Source organism: Nycticebus coucang, chromosome 3 (assembly GCF_027406575.1).
Source record: "Nycticebus coucang isolate mNycCou1 chromosome 3, mNycCou1.pri, whole genome shotgun sequence".
NCBI classification, from domain to species: Eukaryota; Metazoa; Chordata; class Mammalia; order Primates; family Lorisidae; genus Nycticebus; species Nycticebus coucang.
Genome location: NC_069782.1, coordinates 145,993,984 through 146,018,201, shown reverse-complemented (window position 1 = coordinate 146,018,201; position 24,218 = coordinate 145,993,984). Strand labels below are relative to the sequence as shown.

The window sequence follows — 24,218 nt, the reverse complement described above, 5'->3', positions numbered from 1 at the left end:
TTGCCTCCCAGCCTCCTTGAAGCCCTTTTCTTTGTTTCTTCTCAATAAAGTCTTGATAACCAAAACCTCTCAGGTAATAATTCTAGGGAGTGCATGCCACATGCTTCAGCAAACATAGAAAAGATATTTAGGATTTCTATTTAAGTTTACTTTTTAAGCAGTCATTTAAAAAATCCTATTTTGGCATATGTTTCATAGTGCCTGCTACAGCCAATAATCATATATAACTTTAAGATATAGATATGTATAAAAGAGAATTATATAATGTAATTTTTATACTATTCTTGTTTAAAAAATAGTACTTTTACCCCAGTGGAGATATCAATTTTGTTCCAAAAGTCAGGTATCATTTGAATGTTCTTATAGATTCTTGTCTTAAATTTTACATTAAAAATAACAGTATCTTTGTGTGATGTTCTTTTTATTTTATTTTGTTGTTGTTGTTGTTGCGGTTTTTGGCCAGGGCTGGGTTTGAACCCGCCACCTGTGGCATATGGGGCCAGCACCCTACTCCTTTGAGCCACAGATGCCACCCCTGTGTGATGTTCATTTTTAAATGTTTTGCTTTGTCAGGTTTCTAATTAAGAGGTGTTATTGAGACCTTGAGACTTTTGAATTACTTTGAGTCACTTTCAGAAGTTGAAAGTGATAATTCCCATTTCAGGGAATGCTGACCCTATAATTCCAAAATTAGATAGGCTTATTATATGCAAACTTAAAAGGAAACAAACTTTTAACAAGAAAAGAGGTAAAAGAAACAGTGTCTTAATATTCCATAAGTTTAAAATTAAGAATATTTGCTAATAATCGGAAGTAAAAATGTGGGAGAAAGGAGATAATTTAGTATTTGCCCTGATTATTGCTACTGAAAAGTTTCTTTCTCTTTCTATCTGGAACGTTTATTTCTAATATAATTTGAACTAAGAAAAGCAAAGGGAAAAATATGGTTTGTCAGTAGAAAATAAATTAAGAAATGTAAGTACTAATGGACACTAGTACCTACACAAATCTCAGTTCAGTTCTCAATCCCATCCCATAAACCTCCATTCGATTTTTAAGAGCAAAGAGTAAATCACAAAGATCACATTGTAAATCCAGGTGTTAATTTTTAAACTTTATAGTACTCATACTTACACATTTCTATTGTATTCTATAGTACTCAGACTAATGTTTTACCCATTTGCTACCCTTCGCCTCCTATAATTAGAAAAATTTACAATCTAAATTTTGGCAATCTTTGTATTAAAAAAATATACATATTTATGTTCCCGGATTAAGAGAATGCACGTTGCTTGGTAATTATTTGCTACACCTTAAGATAGGAACTAAAGAGATGTTTTGTGAGATTTAAGCACAATTTTTTGGAGCAGTTTTATGTTTCATAAACCTTCAAGGAATCTAAAGCTTGACCACATTTGCCATTTCTTGAGCATAACATGAAGATGAGGGCTCAACTACAACTTGAACTTTACCTTAGAAATGAAAATAATGCAACCTAAACATTTGTACCCTCACATTAATCTGAAAGTAAAAAAAAAAAAAAAAAAGATTTTCCTTAAAATAAAAACAACTTTACCAAAACTACTAATACCCAAATTAAAGAACAAATTCCAATAGAGTTCTTTTATCAGTGTCAGTGGAAAAGAAGCCATACTCTATAAAATAATCTAAAGAGGTTACTCTGAGGCAAATTTGAGGACCATGTCTCAGAGCCATGCCCAAGAAGCCCGGAGGGAGCAGACTCACTGTGGTTGGATTACAGTTTGGTTTTATACATTTCAGGGAGATAGGAATTACAGATAAAGTCAGAAATCGATACATGGAAGGCATGCATTGTTTTTCAAGTAGTTTGCTGTGTCTATTGAGGACCCGCTAGTGTGTCTTGCATGGCTTTAGGCCTCTTAATGAGTTACTAGGGATTTCTCCAAGAAGGGAGGCATGTCTGACCTCCTTTCTTATGGCTAGCAACTCAGTTTTACAGTATCCCCTTGGCCAACCTGGGATCCATTTAGTCAGCCAGTGGGGGAGGTGGTAGAGCCTTAACAGTTTATTTTAGTTAGCAGCAGTCAACATCATTATATGGGAAGATTGAATTTCTAGCTACATGGGATTTATACATTAAAGCCATGCAGACAGTGATACATTTGGATATTAGTAGAGTATTTGGTAAAATCCTAATAATTGAGCTCAGTAAAAACTGATTTAATTCTTGTCAACTGTAGAAATGTGGTGTTATCAAAGGAAAAGAACCCATGAGTGGTGCCTGTGGCTCGGTGGGTAGGGCGCCAGCCCCATATACCAAGGGTGGTGAGTTCAAACCCTGCCCCAGCCAAACTGCAACAAAAAAATATCCAGGTGTTGTGGCGGGCACTTTTAGTCCCAGCTACTCCAGAGGCTGAGGCAAGAGAATCGCCTAAGCCCAGGAGTTTGAGATTGTTGTGAGCTGTGACACCACGGCACTCTAACCAAGGGCAATAAAGTGATACTCTGTCTCTACAAAAAAAAAAAAAAAGGAAAAGAGTTCTCTATAAAGAGAACTATGAAACTCTGAGAAAAGAAAAAGCTGAAGATGTTAACAAATGGAAAAATACACCATGCTCATGGCTGGGAAGAATCAACATTGTTAAAATGTCTATACTACCTAAAGCAATTTACAGATTGAACGCAATCCCTATCAAAGCACCTCTCTCATATTTTAAAGACCTGGAAAAATTAGTACTTCATTTTATATGGAAACAGAAAAAACCTCGAATAGCTAAGACATTACTCAGAGATAAAAACAAATCGGGAGGAATCACCCTTCCAGACTTCAGACTTTATTATAAATCAATAGTGATCAAAACAGCATGGTTCTGGCACAAAAACAGAGAGGTAGATGTATGGAACAGAATTGAAGACCAAGAGGTGAACCCAGACACTTATCGTCATTTGATTTTCGATAAGCCTATTAAAAATATAAATTGGGAGAAAGATTCCCTATTCAATAAATGGTGCTGGATGAATTGGCTGGCAACTTGTAGAAGAGTGAAACTGGACCCACACCTTTCTCCTCTAACAAAAAGTGACTCTCACTGTTAAAGGACTTAAACTTAAGACATGGAACTACAAATATTCTTAGAGAGAGTGCAGGGGAAACACTTGAGAAAATTGGCCTGGGAGAATGCTTCATGAGGAAGACACCACGGGCAATTGAAGCAACATCAAAAATACATTACCGGGATCTGATCAAATTAAAAAGCTTCTGCACTGCCAAGAACACACTAAGTAAAACAAATAGACAGCCCTCAGAATGGGAGAGGATTTTTGCAAGTTATGCTACTGACAAAGGTCTAATAACCAGAATCCACAGAGAACTCAAACTTTACTAAGCAGAAAACAAGTGATCCCATTTCATTGTGGGCAAGAGACATGAACAGAAGCTTCTCTGAAGAAGACAGGCGCACGGCCTACAGACACATGAAAAAATGCTCATCATCTTTAATCATCAGAGAAATGCAAACCAAAACTACTCTGAGATACCATCTAACTCCAGTAAGAGTAGTCCACATCACAAAATCCCGAAACAACAGATGTTGGCGTGGATGTGGAGAAAAGGGAACACTTCTGCACAGCTGATGGGAATGCAACCTAGTATGTTCCTTCTGGAAGGAAGTTTGGAGAACATTCAGGGATCTAAATGTAGACCTGCCGTTTGATCCTGCAATTCCTCTTCTAGGTGTATACCCAAAGGACCAAAAATCATTTGGCAATAAAGATAATTTGCACCAGATTGTTCATTGCAGCTCAATTCATAATTGCCAAATCACGGAAGAAACCCAAGTGCCCATTGACCCATGAATGGATTAATAAATTGTGGTATATGTATACCATGGAATATTATGCAGCAGTAAAAAAATGGAGACTTTACCTCCTTTATGTTTACATGGATGGAGCTGGAAAATATTCTTCTTAGTAAAGTATCTCAGGAATGGAAAAAAAAGTATCCAATGTACTCAGTACTGCTGTGAAACCAATTTATAATCACTCACACTTGCATATGAAAAATGAAACACAACTTTAAGCTATGATGGAGAGAAGGAGAGAGGGAGGGATGGGGAGGGGGTGGGAGAATAGTAGGGGGACCACACCTATGGAGCACATTGCAAGTGCAAGTTGGTTCTATCATGTGTAGAACACAAATGTCCTAATGCTATAATTGGGTAAATGAGGTGAAAGCTATGCTGATTAGTATGATGTAAGCACTCCAATTTGTATAAATAATCAACACACTGAAATGGGCATAAATGTATTTATGATCTATGTACAAAAGACTTAGTAAAAAAATAAAATTATATAAAAAAAAAAAAAAAGGAAAAGAACCCAAGCTCTGTAATTTAAAGATTTATTCTGAGCAGAATATGTGTAACCTTGGGCTGGACGCAGTGGTTCACACCTGTAATCCCAGCACTTGGGAGGCTAAGGCGGGTGGATTGCCTGAGCTCACAGTTTGAGACCAGCCTGAGCCAAAGCAAGACCCCATTCTAAAAATAGCCAGGTGTTGTGGCAGGCACCTGTAGTCCCAGCTACTTGGGAGGCTGAGGCAAAAGAATTGCATAAGCCCAGGAGTTTGAGGTTGCTATGAGCTATGACACCATAGCATTCTACCAAGGGTGACAAAGTTAGACTCTGTCTCAAAAAAAAAAAAGGAAAAGAAATACATGTAACCATGGCCCAGAGAGCCATGCCCAAGAAGCCTTGACCAAGTGGGCTTGCCTTGCTTGGGTTTGTTAGGGATAAGGGGTCCCACCCAGTTCCCTGAACCCAGTTGACCTGGTTCAATTACTTGGCAGAGCTAGAAAGCTCAACTGAGGCATGGCAGTAATTAAAACTAAAAACCATTGGAAACTGGAAATAAAACTGGAGTGACACAGGCAGTATGGATAGAAAACAAAAGTAACTTACATAAGTTTCAGAGTAACAGATTTTATTTAGGAAGAACAAAAAGGAAGTTTAGAGCAATTCCAAAGGGAGTTGGAAGTGGGTCCCCCTAGGAAGGAGAAAAGGTGAGGAGGAGAGACTGTTGCAACAGTCTCCAGCAGTATAAATATTCTCTGTTTGAAATTGGTTGAAAGTCTTTCATTGGCCTCTCTGCAGTTGGTCTCTTTCTATTGGTCATTGGATACCTCGGTTATTCCATCTCCATATTTTTATGGCCCTCCAGACTTTCTGGTTCAGCAGGCCAGGTTTTCCTTTCACTCTGCTTAAAGCCCTTAGAGTTGCTTCTCAGGGTTACAGTTCGGTTTTATTCATTTCAGAGGGGCAGGAATTATACATAAATCAATACATGGAAGGCATGCACTGGTTTGGCTCAAAAAGGAAGGACATCTCAAAGTGGGGAAATACAAGTTATTGGTGGCTTTAATGATTCCTTGATTTGTAACTGTTTAAAGAAATGCAGCCTTGTCTAAAGGCCTGGAATGTTTTGTGTTTAAATAAACAAGTCCGTTAATCAGAGACAAGCCCCTGGACCACTGGATCTGTTGAATAGAGCTTTGTCTTGCATAGCCTTAGGCCTGTTAATGAATTACAAAGAATATCTGCACAAAGGGAAGGGGGCATAATGAGGCATGTGTGGCCTCCTCTGTCGCGGCCAGCAACTTAGCTTTAGGGTAGTTCTAAGGTTTCCAGGGCCAAGAGGGATCCACTCAGTTGGCTGAGGTGAGGGCTTAAGATTTTATTTTAGTTCACAGCTTTTTTTTTTTTCTTCTTTTAAACCAGTGATTTCTATCAGGACATACAGCACAATGTTGATTTTCTTCTTTGGTCTCCCAGTAACTGGGATTATATAGGTGCCTACCACTGCACTGGGCACAAGATAACTCCTAATAAAGCATAAATGTAAACTTTCTTTTTTTCGCCTCTTCTTGAAAAAGAAAATTTAAGAATACACCATAAATAGTGAAGTTTCCAAAGCACATCTAATGATGTACATTATTTTCATTATATTTGAAAAAAGCAAGATTTAAAATTATAGTGGTTCACACCTGTAATCCCAGCACTCTGAGAGGCTGAAGCGGGCACATTGCCTGAGGTCACAGGTTTGAGACCAGCCTGAGCCAGAGCAAGACCTCATCTCTAAAAATAGCTGCGCGTTGTGGTGGGTGGCTATAGTCCCAGCTACCTGGGAGGCCGAGGCAAGAGAATCGCTTGGGCCTAAGAGTTTGAGGTTGCTGTGAGCTATGATACACAGCACTCAACCCCAGGGCGACAAAGTGAGACTCTGTCTCCAAGAAAAAAAAAAAAAGCTGAGCATTGTGGTGGGCGCCTGTAATCCCAGCTACTCAGGAGGCTGAGGCAAGCTAATCACTTGAGGCCAAGAGTTTGAGGTTGCTACGAGCTATGACACCATGGCACTCAACCCCAGGGAGACAAAGTGAGACTCTGTTTCAAAAAAAAAAAAAATTATAATCAAAATATAATTATATTCACAATGTTTCCGTTGAGACAGTTCTTAATTTTATGTTAAAATATGTAACTGAAACTACAAACAAAATATTAACAATAATTCTAGATAGTATGATTAGGAGTGGTTATCTTTCCATTTGCCTTTCTGTTTATTTCAGATTTTCTACAATAAACATGGAGTCCATCGTTAATAAGATACATTGAAGACAAAGTGTTTAACTTTTTTGGTGACTTGAATGTGTAGTCTAAGAATATTTTAGGTGGGAAGAAATCTTTATTGTAACAAATAGTCAACATGATACAAAAGTGAGCATCCCTGGTACTCTCATTATGTTACTGTTCTCACTCCACTACTATGAATCCATTGAAAATGTTTTCATTTTTTCCTCTTTATCAAAGGTTGAATTAATAAAAGGGAATTTACAAAGTGTTGGACTTACGCTTCGTCTTGTCCAGTCAACTGATGGATATGCTGGGCACGTCATAATAGAAACTGTGGCCCCAAACTCACCTGCCGAAACTGCAGGTCTTCAGCGGGGAGATCGACTTATTGCTATTGGAGGTAATTATGCTAATGTTCAATATACTTCACATTTTCAAATAAGCTAGAAAGTGAATGTAGGGTCCCCCCCTTCCTTCTTCCTTGTTTCTATAATAGGAACATGGAAAAATAATAAACTTTGTTATAAATAAAAATCTGAAGGAGACCTTCAAAGTACTTTTAAAACATATATACCATTTTAGTCCTAATGAAATCTTTAAGATACTTCATCTTTAGACTTTTTGTATAATCTGATTTCCTTCCTACCTTTTGCTCCTCTGTTTTTTATTGAATGTGAAAATAAGGGCATCTGAATAGTCACCTTTCTACCACTCTGAGCCTAAAATTGGTAGTGTTAGCACTACTATCCACCTCAATCAGGACTAGATAAGGAACAGGAGAGGAACTAATATTCCTTGTCCTAGAAGGCCCACAGTTAAGTCCTGTGGCCTTAACTGTCTGAATAGCCATTTGTTAGTATGTTGTTATTCAGAGTTTAGCCCAAATCAATGGTGGAAACATGGCACTTGCATGCCTTTCTATCAGTTGGATTGTTAACCAACAACAATAAAAACTCTGTCAATATGCAGATTATGTCCTTATATGTATTTGTCCAAGTAGTGGAACTCAGTGTGCACAGTAGTGGGGGAAAGTCCCATCCTTTTCAGACCTTGGACCTTTGCAGTTCCTGGTTCACCCATCCTAGGCTTGTGGAGGGATTCTTGAATGCATGGTTGGTCACAGTTAATCTTTTAAGGCACATGTGATTAGTTCTTTCACAGCTAAGACACGAAGGTAGAGCACTTCCCAAACCAAGTAGCAATTATCCTTAGTTACATGTCAAAGAAACTCTTTGATTCAAATCCATCCTGATGGTAATATAAGGCAAATGATTGCTGCACACCCGGGGGGGGCCCCCGCAGAGTTAACTATTTCACGTGGGAATCGCTCCGATGAAGGCATAAGCAGTGCTTCTCAGATTCACACATGTATGCCAGTCACCCAGACATGATGTGAAATGTGCCTTCTGATTCAGTAGTCTCGGGGTGGGCCTGAGAGTCTACATTTGTAACAAGCTCCTAGATAGGGCGGCGCCTGTGGCTCAAGGAGTAGGGCGCCGGTCCCATATGCCGGAGGTGGCGGTTTCAAACCCAGCCCGGCCAAAAACCACAAAAAAAAAAAAAAAAAAAAAAAAAAAACAAGCTCCTAGATGCTGCTGATACTGATACCTAGCACTGAGGAGGGGCCTAGATGTAGACCTCATCCGTTCTATAATTACTTAATAACATAATAACTGCAAAAATATCTTGCCACCTAAACTATAGTTCAATATAAATTTTTTACGTCTACACATAACCCTGTTTTGGTTTTACCTATGGGATATTAATTTTTTTTTCTTTTTTATGTACTTTTTTGGCGAGTTCTTTTTTTTTTTTTTTTGTAGAGACAGAGTCTCACTTTATGGCCCTAGGTAGAGTGCCATGGCCTCGCACAGCTCACAGCAACCTCCAACTCCTGGGCTTAAGCGATTCTCTTGCCTCAGCCTCCTGAGTAGCTGGGACTACAGGCGCCCGCCACAATGCCCGGCTATTTTTTTTTTTTTTTGGTTGCAGTTTGGCCTGGGCCGGGTTTGAACCCGCCACCCTCCGTATATGGGGCCGGCGCCTTACGGACTGAGCCACAGGCGCCGCCCCTGCAAGTATTCAAATACACAATAGTAAATACTTGTTATCAAAACAAGTAATATAAATGTATGCAAAGTGAAAAATCAAAAATAATCCCTTCACAGCATTTGTAATATTTGTAAAAAAAAAATAGATATTTATTGAGCTGTGGGGAGGGTATAATACACATTCATGTTTAAAAACTTGGAACATAAGGCAGCTCCTATGGCTCAAAGGAGTAGGGCACTGGCCCCATATGCCAGAGGTGGTGGGTTCAAACCCAGCCCCAGCCAAAAACTGCAAAAAAAAAAAAAAAAAAACTTGGAACATTAACAAAAAACTTCTGTATGTCTCCTTCCTGGCTTTTCTTTTATAGTTAAATATATCCCCTGCTTCAACTCCAGAAAACAAATTGAAATCTTACTATGTATTTTGGGTAATGGTTATTATTTCTTTTAATACGTCGTAAACTTTGCTCTATGTCAATGGGTATTTTTCAAAAAAATTTTATAGTATATTTGAAATATTCCAAAAGAAAAATCCGGACTCAGATGATTCAGCCTTGAGAGGTATGTGGCCTTTTCATAACGCATCTGATAGTTGAGATAGAGATGAGATAAGGGCAGACATTTGAGTCATAAAAAATGGATTCAGGCAGAGTACAGTGTCTATAATCCTAGCACTTTGGAAGGCTGAAGTGGGAGGATCATTAAGGTCAGGAATTCGAGACTAGCCTGAGTAAGAGTTACACCCTGTCTCTACAAAAAACAGAAAAATTAGCCGGGCATGGTGGTACACACGTATGGTCCCCACTACTCACAAGGCTGAGGCAGGAAGATTGCTTGAGCCCACGAGTGTCAGGGTGCAGTGAGCCATGATAATACCATTGCACCTCAGCCAAGGTGACAAGAGTGAGACACTATCTGGGAGGAAAAAGAAAACCCTCTTTGAGGGTTTTGAGTTGAAGTTTTTGCCTTCTACAGATCATTAGAGGGATTCATTTTTTTATTTTTGCATATGTCAAGCTATAGTTTTGCTGGGACAGAGCGTAATTAGAGGGAAGTAGCAGAAATTAAGGCTAGATAAGTTAAGATGAGCCATATTAGAAAGGTCTGAATTTCAGGATGATGAGTTTGTAGGCTAGAATTTAGGGAAATTTGGCAGTGGTACATTTGGTGATTAAAGTAGGTAAGGTCTGAGCGAGGGACTGCAGTTAAGGACTGTTTATTACTGTAGTTGAGGCCAGTGCTCAGGAGGATCTGAATGGGGAAGGGAAACAGACTGAAGATGTGAGTTAGAATTGACAGCTAAATGGATGTGGGGAGTCAGCTATCCCAGGATTCAAATGGGGTTGCCCGAGAATGACTACTTGGTTCACAGTAGTGAGAGCAGAAGATAAGACAATCAAAGAAAGGTTTTTAATTATGCTGAAAATGGAGAGCTGCCAAAACATCTAGGTGGCGTGATATCCAGAAGTTGGAATGGTAGGACTAGATTGAAGAAGAGCAGAAACTAACCAAAGAAAAGTTGGCAGTTCTTGAAACTACTGGAGTGGCTGTGATTAGCAGGGAGAGAGCAAAAAAGGCTGGGAGAACTAGTAACAGAGGAACCTTGGTAACATAAGAGGCAGGTGGCGTAGGTGGGGGAAAAGGTACCAGAGGAGAGATGATCAGAACCAATTTAGTGCATTGTCATGGAAACTAAGGAATATGCACAAATGTAGGGATATTTCTTCCTCTGAAATAAGATAATAAAAATTACCAGCAGGAAGAAAAGGTGACTTCATGTTGATCGTTCTGTAAGCAAGGTGTCGTCATCTGCAAAGTGAAGAATAAGGAGGGTGGGTTTTAGGGGAGCAGGAAAAGTCAGTGTTTTAGAGACTTAGTTGTTCAGAGACCAACCAGAGGGATGCTGTGCAGTACTGAACACCTTGCTGAAGATGGACAGCGTGACTGGCTGCTAAATCCAGGTGCTGAGCAGAAGTGGGAAAGGGGAGTGGTGAGGATGGCAAAGCTGGAGATCACAAAGACAGCTATATGGTTGAAGAGGAAAGGGTTAGACCAGATAATCAAAAATATTGGTGAGAATATCACTGTAATCTTGAGACTTGGGTAGAAAAGTAGGTGGTATCATGAGATCAACAGGAACATGAAAAGAAAGAAGGAATGATTGGGCCAGTAAATTGCCTAAAATTACATTCCGTTCACAGACAGGATTATAAGAGGTAAAAAATAGGAGATTGTCATCAGTGAAAGTAATTGAAAATGGAAGCTCTTTGATGTGGAAAGTTCTTAGTGATGACCAGATTAAAGCCTGCTCTTCCCAGGCAGCTGAAGTAGTAGAGGACAAAGATTGAGGAACTCTAAATAGTCAGGTTATTAGAAGGGGCTGATGTTACTTTGATTTATTTAGGATGGCCCTAAGATCTTTGGAAAACCAAGAACGTTTCTCACCTTCCTCTAAGTCCTTCATAAAGGAGTAACTTGAGTAAGTGCTATTTGGGGAGGGTGGGTAGAAAACAAACCAAGCATTTAAATGCTAACACCTAGACTATGTCTAGAAGCTGCTAATGTTGGCTACCTGAGGAAAGGGATGATATGGCTTGTAGATAGAGGTGGAAAGGAGGTAATTCACTGTACATCTTCTTGTACTTTTTGCATTTTATACTATGTTAATATAACAATGAGAATTATAATAAAATTTAAGATATTATAGATGCAGATAGTTACCAACTTGTTTAACTTTAAAGCAATTTATCCCTTGTTCCTTCTGGTCGTAAAAAAAGATGAGTTTGATGGGTGGGGCTAATAGAAAGAATCTTTAAAAGATTCTTAATAGACTTCTGCTACATTTATTCAAGCATTGGTCTCTCAATTTGAATCATTTATCACATATTTTGTAATCCCTGGAGTCTCTTAGAATTTCCTTAAGAAAGAATTTCTTTAAGAGTCACAGCTTCCCATCATTCTACATCTAGTTTAACCATTAATACAATCATTTTCAATAGGTCTCACTCTGTTCACTATCTCAGTTCAAACTGAAAAATGTCATTTAACCTAGGAAGGAATGGGAAACAGGAGTTAGCAGCTTGGCACTCTTAGGGATTCTGTCATCCTCTGGTTTGAAAGGTAATTATTTCCAGGATATCTGCACATTCATGTTCTGAGAATCAGTACACTGATTCATCCAGAGCCACATAAAATATTTTTGAGGTTTTCCTATCACACTTCCATTAGTTAAACGATCAGAGGCAATGGCAATTATATTTAACAAATTTAGGCAGATTTTATTGCAGTAGTTCACATCTTTTCCATTTTAAAATCTTCCACCAGGTGTGAAAATCACATCGACACTGCAAGTGTTGAAGCTCATCAAGCAGGCTGGCGAGCGGGTCCTGGTGTACTACGAGCGGCCTGTGGGCCAGAGCAATCAAGGTGTGGTGCTGCAGGATAATCTGGGGCAGTTGGAAGAAAACTTTTTGTCAAGCTCATGCCAACCAGCTTATGAAGAGGAAACTACTGGACTGGCAGTAGATGCTGAAAATAAAGAGCTGGATTCTGAATTCGAAGACTTGGCAAGTGATGTCAGGGCACAAAATGAGTTCAAAGATGAGGCACAGTCATTAAGTCATAGTCCCAAACGTACTCCAACGACACTTTCTCTCAAACCCCTTGGAGCTATATCACCAGTTTTAAACCGTAAATTAGTTGGGGGAAATCACCCCCCACCACCAAAGATTCCATCTAAAGAAGTAAATAAACCCTCACCCCTAAAAACTTCTGAGATAACAGACCCAGCACAAGTGTCAAAACCTGCCCAAGGATCCACTTTCAAACCACCTGTGCCACCACGACCACAAATAAAAGTCCCTTTGCCTTCCACCGATGCCCCAAGTCAGGCAGAACCAGATGCTCTTCTTGAAAAGCCAGAGAAGGTGCTGCCGCCTCCTCCGCTGCCTCCTCCTGCAGACAAACCTGCTGAAAAGCAAGCAAAAACTGTAGATCACACAGAAGATGGAGCTTCATCTAAGCAGTTCTTAGCAAAGCAAGAAGTGGGCAAAGATTTTACTTCAGAAAATTCCTATCCTACTAAAGACAGTTCTGACGACTGTCAAACATGGGAATCTTCAGAAGTTCTTTATCGTAATAAGCTAGGAAAATGGACAAGAGCATCCTGTGTGTTTGACATAGAAGCCAGCCACAGGTACTTAAACATTGCACTTTGGTGCAGGGATCCTTTTAAGTTGGGGGGTCTTATCTGTTTGGGGCATGTTAGTTTAAAACTTGAAGAAGTAGCTTTAGGATGCCTCGCTACATCAAACATGGAATACCTTTCAAAATTCAGACTGGAAGCCCCTACACCTAAAGCTATAGTCACTAGAACCTCACTACGAAATCTCAGTATGCAGAAGGGATTCAATGACAAATTTTGCTTTGGTGACATTACCATTCACTTCAAGTATTTGAAAGAAGGAGAATCAGACCACCATATAGTTACTAACACAGAGAAAGAAAAAGAACCCCATTTGGTTGAAGAAATTTCTGCTGTCCCTAAAGAGGAGCCCTTTGTTGGACAGATGGGTTTAACAGAAAATAAACACAGTTTCCAGGATACTCAATTCCAGAACCCAACTTGGTGTGATTATTGCAAGAAAAAAGTTTGGACTAAAGCTGCTTCCCAGTGTATGTTTTGTGCTTATGTTTGCCATAAAAAATGTCAAGAAAAATGTCTAGCTGAGACTCCTCTTTGTGGGTCAACTGATAGGCGAATAGACAGGACCCTGAAAAACCTCAGGCTGGAGGGACAGGAAACCCTTTTAGGCCTGCCACCTCGTGTAGATGCCGAAGCTAACAAGTCAGTTAATAAAACAACAGGTCTGACAAGGCATATTATCAATACCAGCTCTCGTTTGTTAAATTTGCGTCCAGTCTCTAAAACTCGCCTTTCTGAACCAGGAACCGATCTTGTAGAACCTTCACCAAAACACACACCCAACACGTCAGACAACGAAGGCAGTGACACAGAAGTCTGTGGGGCAAACAGTCCTTCTAAACGGGGAAACAGCACAGGAATAAAGTTAGTGAGAAAGGAGGGTGGTCTGGATGACAGTGTTTTCATTGCAGTTAAAGAAATCGGTCGAGATCTGTACAGGGGCTTGCCAACAGAGGAAAGGATCCAGAAACTGGAGTTCATGTTGGATAAACTGCAGAATGAAATTGATCAGGAGTTGGAACACAATAATTCCCTTGTTAGAGAAGAAAAAGAGACAACTGATACAAGGAAAAAATCACTTCTTTCTGCTGCTTTGGCTAAATCAGGTGAAAGACTACAAGCTCTCACACTTCTTATGATCCACTACAGAGCAGGCATTGAAGATATAGAAACTTTAGAAAGTCTGTCTTTAGACCAGCACTCAAAAAAAATAAGCAAGTACACAGATGATACAGAAGAAGACCTTGATAATGAACTAAGCCAACTAATAGACTCTCAGCCATTCAGCAGCATATCAGATGACTTATTTGGCCCATCTGAGTCTGTGTGACACTCTATTTAAACTTCAAATGATTGGGGGGAAGTTGCATTTAATATACCACAGATAAAACCACATTTAAATCCTCTTACAATGCACTTTGGCCTGCTGCTTCACAATCAACTTGCTTGTGTAAGAACAGAACGAAAAAGGTTGTTTTCCAGCAAAAACATGACCAGCTCACTAACTGGTTGTTTGGGATTGCATTTATAGCGAAGCTTTTTGGGTTTATACTGGGGATTTATTTTTACTAATTTATTTTTAACTTTTTCTAATTATGTAAGCTAACTTTTTTCATGTTTATGTACGTATAATGTCTCATTATGTTATTTTCTTTCCTCTTCGTTTCTGAATTAGTTAAGTAGCATACTGTCTGGGTTTTTGAAATATCTTCATTTCTATCATGGTTTTAACAAATTTGCTGCATGCCCAAATTGACAATAGCAATCATTGACGGAACAGGTTTTGAATCTTTCTTTTTCTTTTATGAAGTTTGTCATCTCTACTTGCTTGAGATTTTTGTTATTTGGGGGGTCTTGGGGAACTTTTTGTTTTTGCCAAATGTAAAATGAAAGCACATGCTGCAGCTTTAGTCTGTTATGCTGATTTAGTAAAAAAAAAATTTACATATATTGCTTGCTTCCAATGCTTCTGTGAAGTTTTTTCCTAAAGCTTTTGTGCAACTGAAGCATAGTAAATATGGTGATTCATTTTGAAGAACTTGCATTGAAAAATAAAATGTAATAGGGAATAAATATAGAGTGCAGGTGGTCAAGAATTTTATATAGAGAGGATGACAAGATTTAATTACTGAAAAACAATAAGCAGAGGGATTTTAAAATATAATCTTTTAAAATGTTGATGCTTTCCTTTTAAATGGAAGTTCTAAATCTCCATGACTATTTTTCATCTTCAGTTCTCCCACAAGAAATAAAGCATGTGCAAGGATATTTAAAGTTTCGGAGGACTGTTTTTAAAATGAGTGTATTAGATAACTAGTTCTGGCTGGTTTTGTTTTAGAAACATTTTCATGTACGAGTTTGTGAAGGAGAGAAATCATGCAAAATACATTGATTGCTTTGGTGTCCTATAGGCTTTAGGAATGCTGATCATTTTGAATACTTCTTGAGTTAGACTGTCTTTATTAAGAAATGAAAGACAAAAACAGACAGGATAGATACACAGGAATTGGGACCAGTTCTCTGAAAATGAAGGTCTGCTCTGATACTGGGTTCCAGTAAACACATGGCTGCAGGAAAATGTGTCAGCTTGACCTCTGTTTAAGAGGTGTACCTTAAAATTTGGGGCTATTATATACCTGTAAAATAGATGTGTATGTTTTTCCCTTGTGTAGGTAACTGATTGATATCAGTTGATGATTGATATCTCTGTCACTGACATTAATTTTAAACTAGATGGAATAGCTTTTATGGTTGGCAGGAAAAAGTATAGTGTAATAATAAAGATTGTGGCTCAGGTCTATAGTCCAGAACTCTATGTATGAGTTTAAATTCAAGTTCTTCCATTTATGAACTGTGCAAGTTACAAAAGGGCTCCATGCCTCGGTATCCCCATCTTCAAAATGGGAATAACAAAAACTTTGCCTCACTGGATTGCTGTGAGAAAGCCAATAGCATGACTCCAGAAATGCTTTGAACAGAAGAAAGCTATACAAATAAAAGGTATTATTTATATGAGAAAGACATTTTTTGAGGCTGGAAAAGTTAACTCTATTTTAAAAATCAATAGCTAGCTCTCATGCCTGTTATTTTATTAAGTGTAATATTAAGACATTAAATACCTTTCTTGGTCAAGTTTATAAGCATGAGCACTGCTATAGAAAACTTTACACACCAAATTCCCTGAAAGCTAAAATGTTGTTCCATAAACATAAGCTTGATACAGTCTGCCCAACTATATAACCACGTTTCATCCTATAAAAAATAACTAACCATTGATAACCTGGAAAGTGGAGTTTCTGTAAGTGACTGGTTTTTATTGATTAAACCATGGCTGTCTTAGTGATACCCAGGCTTGCTGCTGAAACTGATGCATTTGAAAGAACTGTAGAAATAATGCAAAACTTTGGTTTCATAAGAATCTACTCATTTTAAAAGTATTTAAATCTGTAGAACCTTAATTATGGAAAGTTCAGTAATGCTGCTAAGGATATTTGTAAAATATACCTTTAACGTAGTGCAATATTTTTATATCTACAGGGAGAGACGGTAGAAGCATTATAGTTTACTTAGTGCAAGGGGGAAACATTCCAGGTGGCCTAGATTATAGTAAGGTATATGGCTTCAATGAAAAAGCTGTATTATATTACATTACTTATGTAATCTTGCTGCCACACCATGTTATCAATAGCTCAAAAATAATAAAGACTACCACAGAAAACAAGAATATCTTCATTTGATAACATCTAAAAAGTGACTGCTACATCTCTATGGAATTATCCTCTGGTATAATTTGGTCATGCAGACAAGCTTATCAAAGTTCACTTTTGCTAAATGAATTGCCATTTTGCAAACTGCTCTAGTGTTAATTTTTTTACTATTATTTCCTTAACTTGTGGATTATCAAATGTATAGGTTTGCCTCTGGTATATATTAGTAATTAGATTATTTAAAGTGTATTTTTCACATTGGCATTTAGATGGATGGGCTAGTTGGACAGTCAAGCTGAGCAACATTTTAGCAGTCATAACTAATAGGCTACATTTCCTCATGGCAAGCCTTAGGTTCTTCAATATCATATATTGACATATGATGTTGAAGTACTGTGTGGATATTTTGTGACTCTGGGAGGAGAACATACAACTTTACAATTTTGGAGGTTCTGTCAAATTCGAAATTTAAGTACATCTGGATTTTTTAAAAGCAATTTCAAAATATTTGGCCCTTACTAATAGTAATATAATAAAGAATAAAGTATTAAGTCCTCTAAAAGTTTTAGAGTAAATTTTAACTCACTAAAAATATATTATTTATTAATTGAGATGATAGCTTTCCTTACCAAAAAAAGAGTGGGAGGTCCCCCCAATCCCTTTTAAGTCATGCTCCCCTTTAAGATCTAAAGCTGTGGGCTTTTATCTCTGGAAGATATATACATGTACACCATTCAGAATGTCCCTAATTCCAAAGGTTTTACAGAAACCAGGCTAAGCACTATAATGTCAGATGGTTGGATGTTACTTTTTCAAATACGGTTTACATGTTCAAAACAATCAGGACAACAATAAGTTTACAGATGCAACGATGACTTACTGGTATTTTCCACTTGACATAGTGTGGCTCGTTACATATTTCTTTTTTTTTTGTAGAGACAGTCTCACTGTACCGCCCTCGGGTAGAGTGCCGTGGTGTCATGCGGCTCACAGCAACCTCTAACTCTTGGGCTTACGCGATTCTCTTGCCTCAGCCTCCCGAGCAGCTGGGACTACAGGCGCGCGCCACAACGCCCGGCTATTTTTTTTGTTGTTGTTGCAGTTTGGCTGGGGCTGGGCTTGAACCCGCCACCCTCGGCATATGGGGCCGGCGCCCTACTCACTGAGCCACAGGCGCCGCCCTCATTACATATTTCAATCTAAAAACAATTCTGGAAAGCGAAAACATACGGTCAAACTAACCTTCCGTAGTTTTACTTGATGCCTGCAAGCACAGAATAGTTTTAAATTAAATATCCACAGTCAAAATGATATCACCTTAGATAACTTTATTCCAGCACCTAGGTCTGGTTTATATATAGGAACACAAACTGGCCCAATCCATTGTTGAGAAGTTTTATTAAGTAAACTAGCTCAGACATGACTGGACAGATATACTTAGCAGTCAAAGGAAAAAGTTCAATATTCAGTGCTACCTCGTTGGTATTACCAGGTACAAACATAAAAACCACCTCTGTTCAAAAAGTACATGTTCAGATTGCTGTATGTTCTATGTTCTGATACACACATTTAAAAAAAAATTTTTTTTGGACCTGCTAACTCAGAATATTAGTCATATAAGACCTTTTCTCCTCAGATACAACCTATCCTTTGCTCCCAAAACAGTTCTGAAAAATTCATACATAGTTTATCCCAAGGGATCAATAGCAGGCCTGCTTCTGCCAGTCATTCATACAGAAGCTGAATCTTAAAGGCAAACAGAAAATTGTATTTGGGGCAAGGAGAATCAGAAACCCTTAAAAAGAACCAAGTGATACCATCTTCTTTGTTAAGGCTCTCCCCTATACAAGTAGAAACTACCCTGCCTTTTTATTTTAGCCATATTAAGAGTTCCTCCAGTGCCATCTTGCAAAATAGCCGACTTGTGTTAAGTTATCCAGTGCAAATAAGTGAGTAGGAAGCTTGTTTGCTTTCAGCACACTGCACTTGGAAACCAGACTCCAAATCATGGAAGCCACACACAAAAGCTTTATGAAGCAGAAAAAATTATTAGCTACTTTCCTAGAGAGTAAGAAATAGTCTTAACATTGAGGAGTCTTTGTTCTAAAGTTCTTTGCTCCTTGATGTCCAAGTTAACACAAACACAATTCTAGCTTAACAAAACGGACATTCAACAATTTTGGTTTATGATGACAGAACTGCAGAATTAACAAGTATCACTGGAGACATCTTCACACTCCAGTCATATCTCATACAAAACAACAAAAACACTGTTCACTAATGGTATTTGCTGTTGCACTGAAAAGGCACATCAATGTTTTCATGCCTAGAAAAACTACACTGCCCACTAGATGACACATTAACACATATTTCAGATGTTTGGTTTTTCTTTTCTGCCTGTGAAAAGAGATGAGGTCCTCACCACTCTTTTTTTTTTTTTTTAAACCTGTTCCCCTAAACATAAACAATTGTATTCCTCCCATCCTTGTTAAAAGTTTGTTTTCATAGTGATGTAAACAATTTTCAGGAAGTCTAAAAATAATTTTAGAACCTAAAATTAATAGATCCCTGGAAAACACTTGGATAACCTACAAACAGGTCTCTGATAATACAGTCTAATTTTCCAAGGCAGAGCAGCCATTAGCCCATTCAGTTTCTTTTTCTAAAACTTGAACTAGGTGTTGATAAACTCTGTTTAACAAACAAAGTTGACCGTGTTACATACTACACCCTCAACTGTCTTTCATCCGCTAAGAATCAAATATCTTAAAGGGAAAGCTGCTAGTTCAAAACTATAGGTCTGAGTACTTCTCTCTGCTTTCAGAACATTTACTGTTTTCTCCTAGTTGGCTTTATGTCAGCTGCCAACCACATGACATGTAAACATAATTTACAACCGTCTCTTTCCAGGTACGGGATTACATAGAAAACTAATGCCATTTAAGATTTATGGATAAATCCAGAAAGTGACTGACTCAAGTGCTTGTCCTCTATACTTGCGATAACTAGCTTTTAACTCATGTCTGTATTGATAATAACTACACTCATTCAGGGTGACTATATAACATGCTGTCTTACTTGATTCTGTTTTTCAGATTTCCTTCTAGTTTCTCTTTGTTAGAAGAGTCTCAGAGATAATGTGTGCTTTAGTTTTAAACACTCATTACCAATATTCAGAAAAAAGACAAGATTTTTGCCCAAGTGTTCATGAATGTAAGTTAAAAAATTATATTTGATTTGGATTCAAATATTTATAGATTTACACTATACCTGTTTCGTCAAAATATATTGTATAATATTTAATAAAATCAAATACATAAAATAAAGTTTCAACACTATTTATACAAACCCCTAGAAAAGCTTCTTTTTCTTTATAAGGCTGTTGGCAATCGATCATAACCATGGAAAAGAATAATGACCTTTGGTTGTTTTCCTCTTTAACCAGGGATGGATGATATGACTAAGATAGGTCTGGATGAGTCATTTCACTGGAAACACTGTTTTACACAATTAAATACTTGGATGACTTTGGAGGGTCTCAGTCACTTTCAGATTCTTCATCATCACCTACTGGATATGACTGGATATTATTCTGAGTGTACATTTTTGTTTTAATAGGGCAGTTGTGATCCATGAGGATAGCCTAAAAGAGAGCAAAGTGCAAGCATGTTAACTTCTTGTTTCATAAAGACAGTTTTAAGGTACTGTTTTTAAAGATTATTAGTTCGAAAGCTATATATAATTACTTGCATTCACCAATCATTTGGAGCAGTCCACCAGGTTATGTGGCTTAGAAGACATGGAGTTCTACGCTCTTGAAGATCCCACGCAATAAATAGGAGATGGCAGAAGCAGTCTCTGCCGCATTTTCGTTATACCTGCCGGGGCCCTAAGTCAGTTCTGGGAATTTACACACAGAACCGGGTGGGCAGGCTAGGTTTAAGAAGAGTTACGTCTTGGAACTAGAGTGGGAGGATCCTGGTCACCCAGTACGACTGCTGTCTGCAGACGTCACTGTGCTATCAGATTTTATAAGGACAAGGACATGCTCTCTCCCTAAGGAAGGAAGGGCTCCCATCAGAAACACCTAAGGCTACCCTAAAACCCAACCCCCCTGTTTCCATTCATGGACCTTATTCTGGTATTGTCACAGACATGGCCCCCGAAGCGTTTTTTTAAGCTAAACATAAATGTGAACATAAAGGTCTTTTCATAGATGTGATTTCCAGACCCTGTCTCCCCAAATTGTGGCTGTCCTCTATCTCAAATGTCTAACTTTTTAAAAATATATTCTTCTCATGAACCTGAAATTTTCGTGCCCTCCTTTACTGTTACTTAAAATTAAACTATAATGTGACCCCCCAAAAGCAATAACTTTGCTTTCAAACCACACCTTCAATAAGTACTTACAGTCAGTTCTTGAAAGTAAACTGAACCAAACACCTAGGCTGGTAGCACAGCTGACCTTTATTGTGCCAGGACCCTGCTGAGTGTTTTATAACTTATGTTAACTTCACAGCACAGGCAGCCCCTGAGGTACAAATGTCTAACTAATGTGCAACTCAAACTTGCGAACAGAGGCTACTACAGATAATAGGTAAATGTACCTGTTCCAACTTACATATAAATTCAATTTAAGAACAACCCATGCAACCCATCTCATTCGTAACCCGGTGAATGCCTGTAACCTTCTGTACCCAGTTGAGAAAACAGGCTTGACCAAGGGATGCACAGCTAAAATGGGGCAGACGGGAGCCTCGGCACAAAGCCCACTCTTGCAGCACTCCACAGTGATGGGAAGAGCGCAGAGGATGGCACTGGACGAATTCCACTGAAACGAATTCTCATCAGGTATGCCTCACAGAGGTCTTCTCTTTCATATGAATTACTCCGCCATTATCTTTTTGTACAGTTTGCAAATCTAAAGGGATTAAAATGTATCTGATACTGGCATGGTACAGCCCATCTTGGTGTCTGTTAGCTGTTGCTCCCAGCTCTTGTCCCACAGATTTGATAAGACTCCACTCAGGGCTTAACTCATTTATCATTTCCCAAGACATTCTCAAATGATCGGCCTGTGTGACATGTGAAGATAAGGACCTCCTTGACCCTCTAAGTAGTCTGCCAGCTCCAATTGTCAGCTTCAAATTTAACTGCTGGTCATTATGCTCCTTGCCAAGTGAATTGATACAAAGAGCTCGATCTCCAAATAATTGAGGCAGTAGACTTTGACTACCCGGACCATTCTACCTAGATTACACAAAAGCTTAACCCTCTGAATTAAATTTCTCATTTCCCCAAATTAATTCTTTTCAAAGAAATATGCCCAAGGATCACTGTCAGATGTGGAGGAGCAGACCAGGTTAAAATGAAATTTCAGGTCTCTACCCTGACATGGCAGTGGTGTCAACAAGCTTCAAGAGTCACTGCCCTATTTGCATGGCCTCATCTAAGATGATAGCATAGTCATTCAGCTGACAGCAGCTCAGAGGGCGCCTGCTCGGTGCTGTGTCCGTGCCCTTAAGGTCCTATCCCAGCAATGTAATTACCCTCCTGCATGGAGGAGGACAGGTACTCCAGGCTCCCAGGCAGAGGCTTAAGTGCCCAGGGAAAACTAGATGGGAGAGGTGAACCTGGGAGAATGGAATGGATTTGGACTGCAGGGGATCTGATGATGAGCTGAGCAAGGTTATTCACTAAGCAGGACACCAAGTAAGCCAGCCTGGCCTTCACACAGATCTGATGAGGAGGCACGGTGAGATAGCAGCTGGAAAGGGCCAGGCCTGGGGCCTCAGCCTTTACATGCCCACAGGCAGCAAAGTAGCCTTAGAAAGAATGGCTGTCACTCTCCCTTCCTCGTAATTGTGTGCCATCTCCTGGTTCATCCACATTAGACCTGAATTACACATTTGTTAATCTAAGGACCCCCCTCCAGGACCTAGGATGGGGCACATAACATGAATTCAACGAAAAACTGCATTGCAGGGAAAGAAGTTCAGTTAGACTGATTATTTGACATCCTATAGACTGAAATGATTAGAATTTGTCAATTTACCCAAACTGTATTTGTCAAAAGCCTGTTTTAGGTAGAGAAGTTTTCTTCCTTGAAGCATTGTTGTACAGCTTTTAAAACCTAGCTTACTGGCTTCTGAACTGTCCTTCAAAGGTTTATTGTGCAATAGCTATACTTTTTCTTTTTTTTGAGACAGAGACTCACTTTGTTGTCCAGGTTAGAGTATGGTGGTGTCAGCCTTGCTCACAGCAGCCTCAAACTCCTGGATTCAAGCAGTCTTCCTGCCTCAGCCTCCTGAGCAGCTGAGACTGCAGGCAAGTGTCGCCATGCCTGGCTAATTTTTTATATTTTTGGTAGAGACACGGTCTCACTCTTGTCCAGGTTCTTGGACTCCTGAACTCAAGAGATCCCCGTTTCAGCCTCCCAGAGTGCTAGCAATAGTTAAACCTCTTTATATAAAGTTATACATGATTAAATAAGCCTGGTGATCTGGGTGAAGTGGCTGACACCTATAATCCCAGCACTTTGGCAGGCTGAGGCAGGAGGGTTACTTGAAGCTAGGAGTTTGAGACCATCCTGAGCAACATAGCAAGACCCTATCCCTACAACAAATTTAAAAATTATCTAGGCATGGTGGTCCACACCTGTGGTCCTCACTACTCAGGAGGCTGAGGGAGGAAGATCACTTGAACCCAGTAGTTCAAGGTTACAGTGAGCTATAATCCCACTACTGCACTCCAGCTTCAGCAATAGAGCAAGACCTTATCTCTTAAAAAAGAACAGCCATGAAAATAGAGGCCTGAACAGCAGCAAACAGTTAAGTTCAGTGTATGAGGAACAAGTCGAGGGAGGCCTGTGGAATAGGCGGGTAAATTAAACCAGCTCTCTGCATACTGCTGTGGGGAGGAGAAAGTCCAAAGAAGGGGTTAGCATTTGGATTGAGAGCAAAGCCCACTTACTGAGATGTGACCCCCAGCCCCTGCCAAATGCCTAGTTCATTTGAGTCATGATCTCCAAACATACTGCACCAAATGAAGTGTAAGGGTAATACAAAAACAAAGTGTTGTGAGGAAAGTGAGGAAATGGAGGATCTGAGACTCTGACAGGTGCAGGTCTGCCGAGTAGAAAAATTTTATTCTCTTTAACATAACTAGAAAAAAAAACAGTCATGGCTTTGCATCCACTATGCAAATGCCCTGCAAAGGGACATTGGATGATACTACCATGTAGACCATATCTAGTCTCCTTAGTCTCTGGCCCCCCATCGGTACCAAGCCATAGCATCCAGAAAACAAAGAGTCATTGCCCGAAGGGCTTTGTGGACAACTGTCAGACGTCTACCATCAGTACAAGCAAGGTGCAGTCCATCCCAAACCACCTAGTTTCCTGCTAAGAAATATGTCATATATATTTTTTTTCTTTTTTTTTTTAGTTTTTTTGTTTGTTTGTTTTGCAGTTTTTGGCCGGGGCTGGGTTTGAACCCACCACAAGCCGGCATATGGGACCAGCACCCTACTCCTTTGAGCCACAGGTGTCGCCCAGAAATATGCCCTATATTTAAACATAATTCTTCAACCTGGAAAAAAAAAAAATCTATCCCAGGATACAGCTATTCTCAGCTGGGTTTTCTGAGAGTT

General features: G+C 39.1%; 2 protein-coding genes across 2 annotated transcripts in view; one reads left to right on the top strand and one right to left on the bottom strand.

Moving 5' to 3' along the window:
• The window catches only part of PDZD8 (PDZ domain containing 8), a 92,550-nt gene extending 78,184 nt beyond the window's left edge, over window positions 1-14,366 (top strand). Inside the window, exons 4-5 of the mRNA XM_053584678.1 lie at window positions 6,844-7,006; window positions 11,982-14,366. Coding sequence (XP_053440653.1) covers window positions 6,844-7,006; window positions 11,982-14,191 — 2,373 coding nt within the window. The 3' untranslated portion in view covers window positions 14,192-14,366. The remainder of the gene's footprint in view (window positions 1-6,843; window positions 7,007-11,981) is intronic.
• A 2,353-nt stretch (window positions 14,367-16,719) lies between these two features.
• The window catches only part of SLC18A2 (solute carrier family 18 member A2), a 38,076-nt gene continuing 30,577 nt past the window's right edge, over window positions 16,720-24,218 (bottom strand). The window contains exon 16 of the mRNA XM_053584679.1: window positions 16,720-20,211. Coding sequence (XP_053440654.1) covers window positions 20,107-20,211 — 105 coding nt within the window. The 3' untranslated portion in view covers window positions 16,720-20,106. The remainder of the gene's footprint in view (window positions 20,212-24,218) is intronic.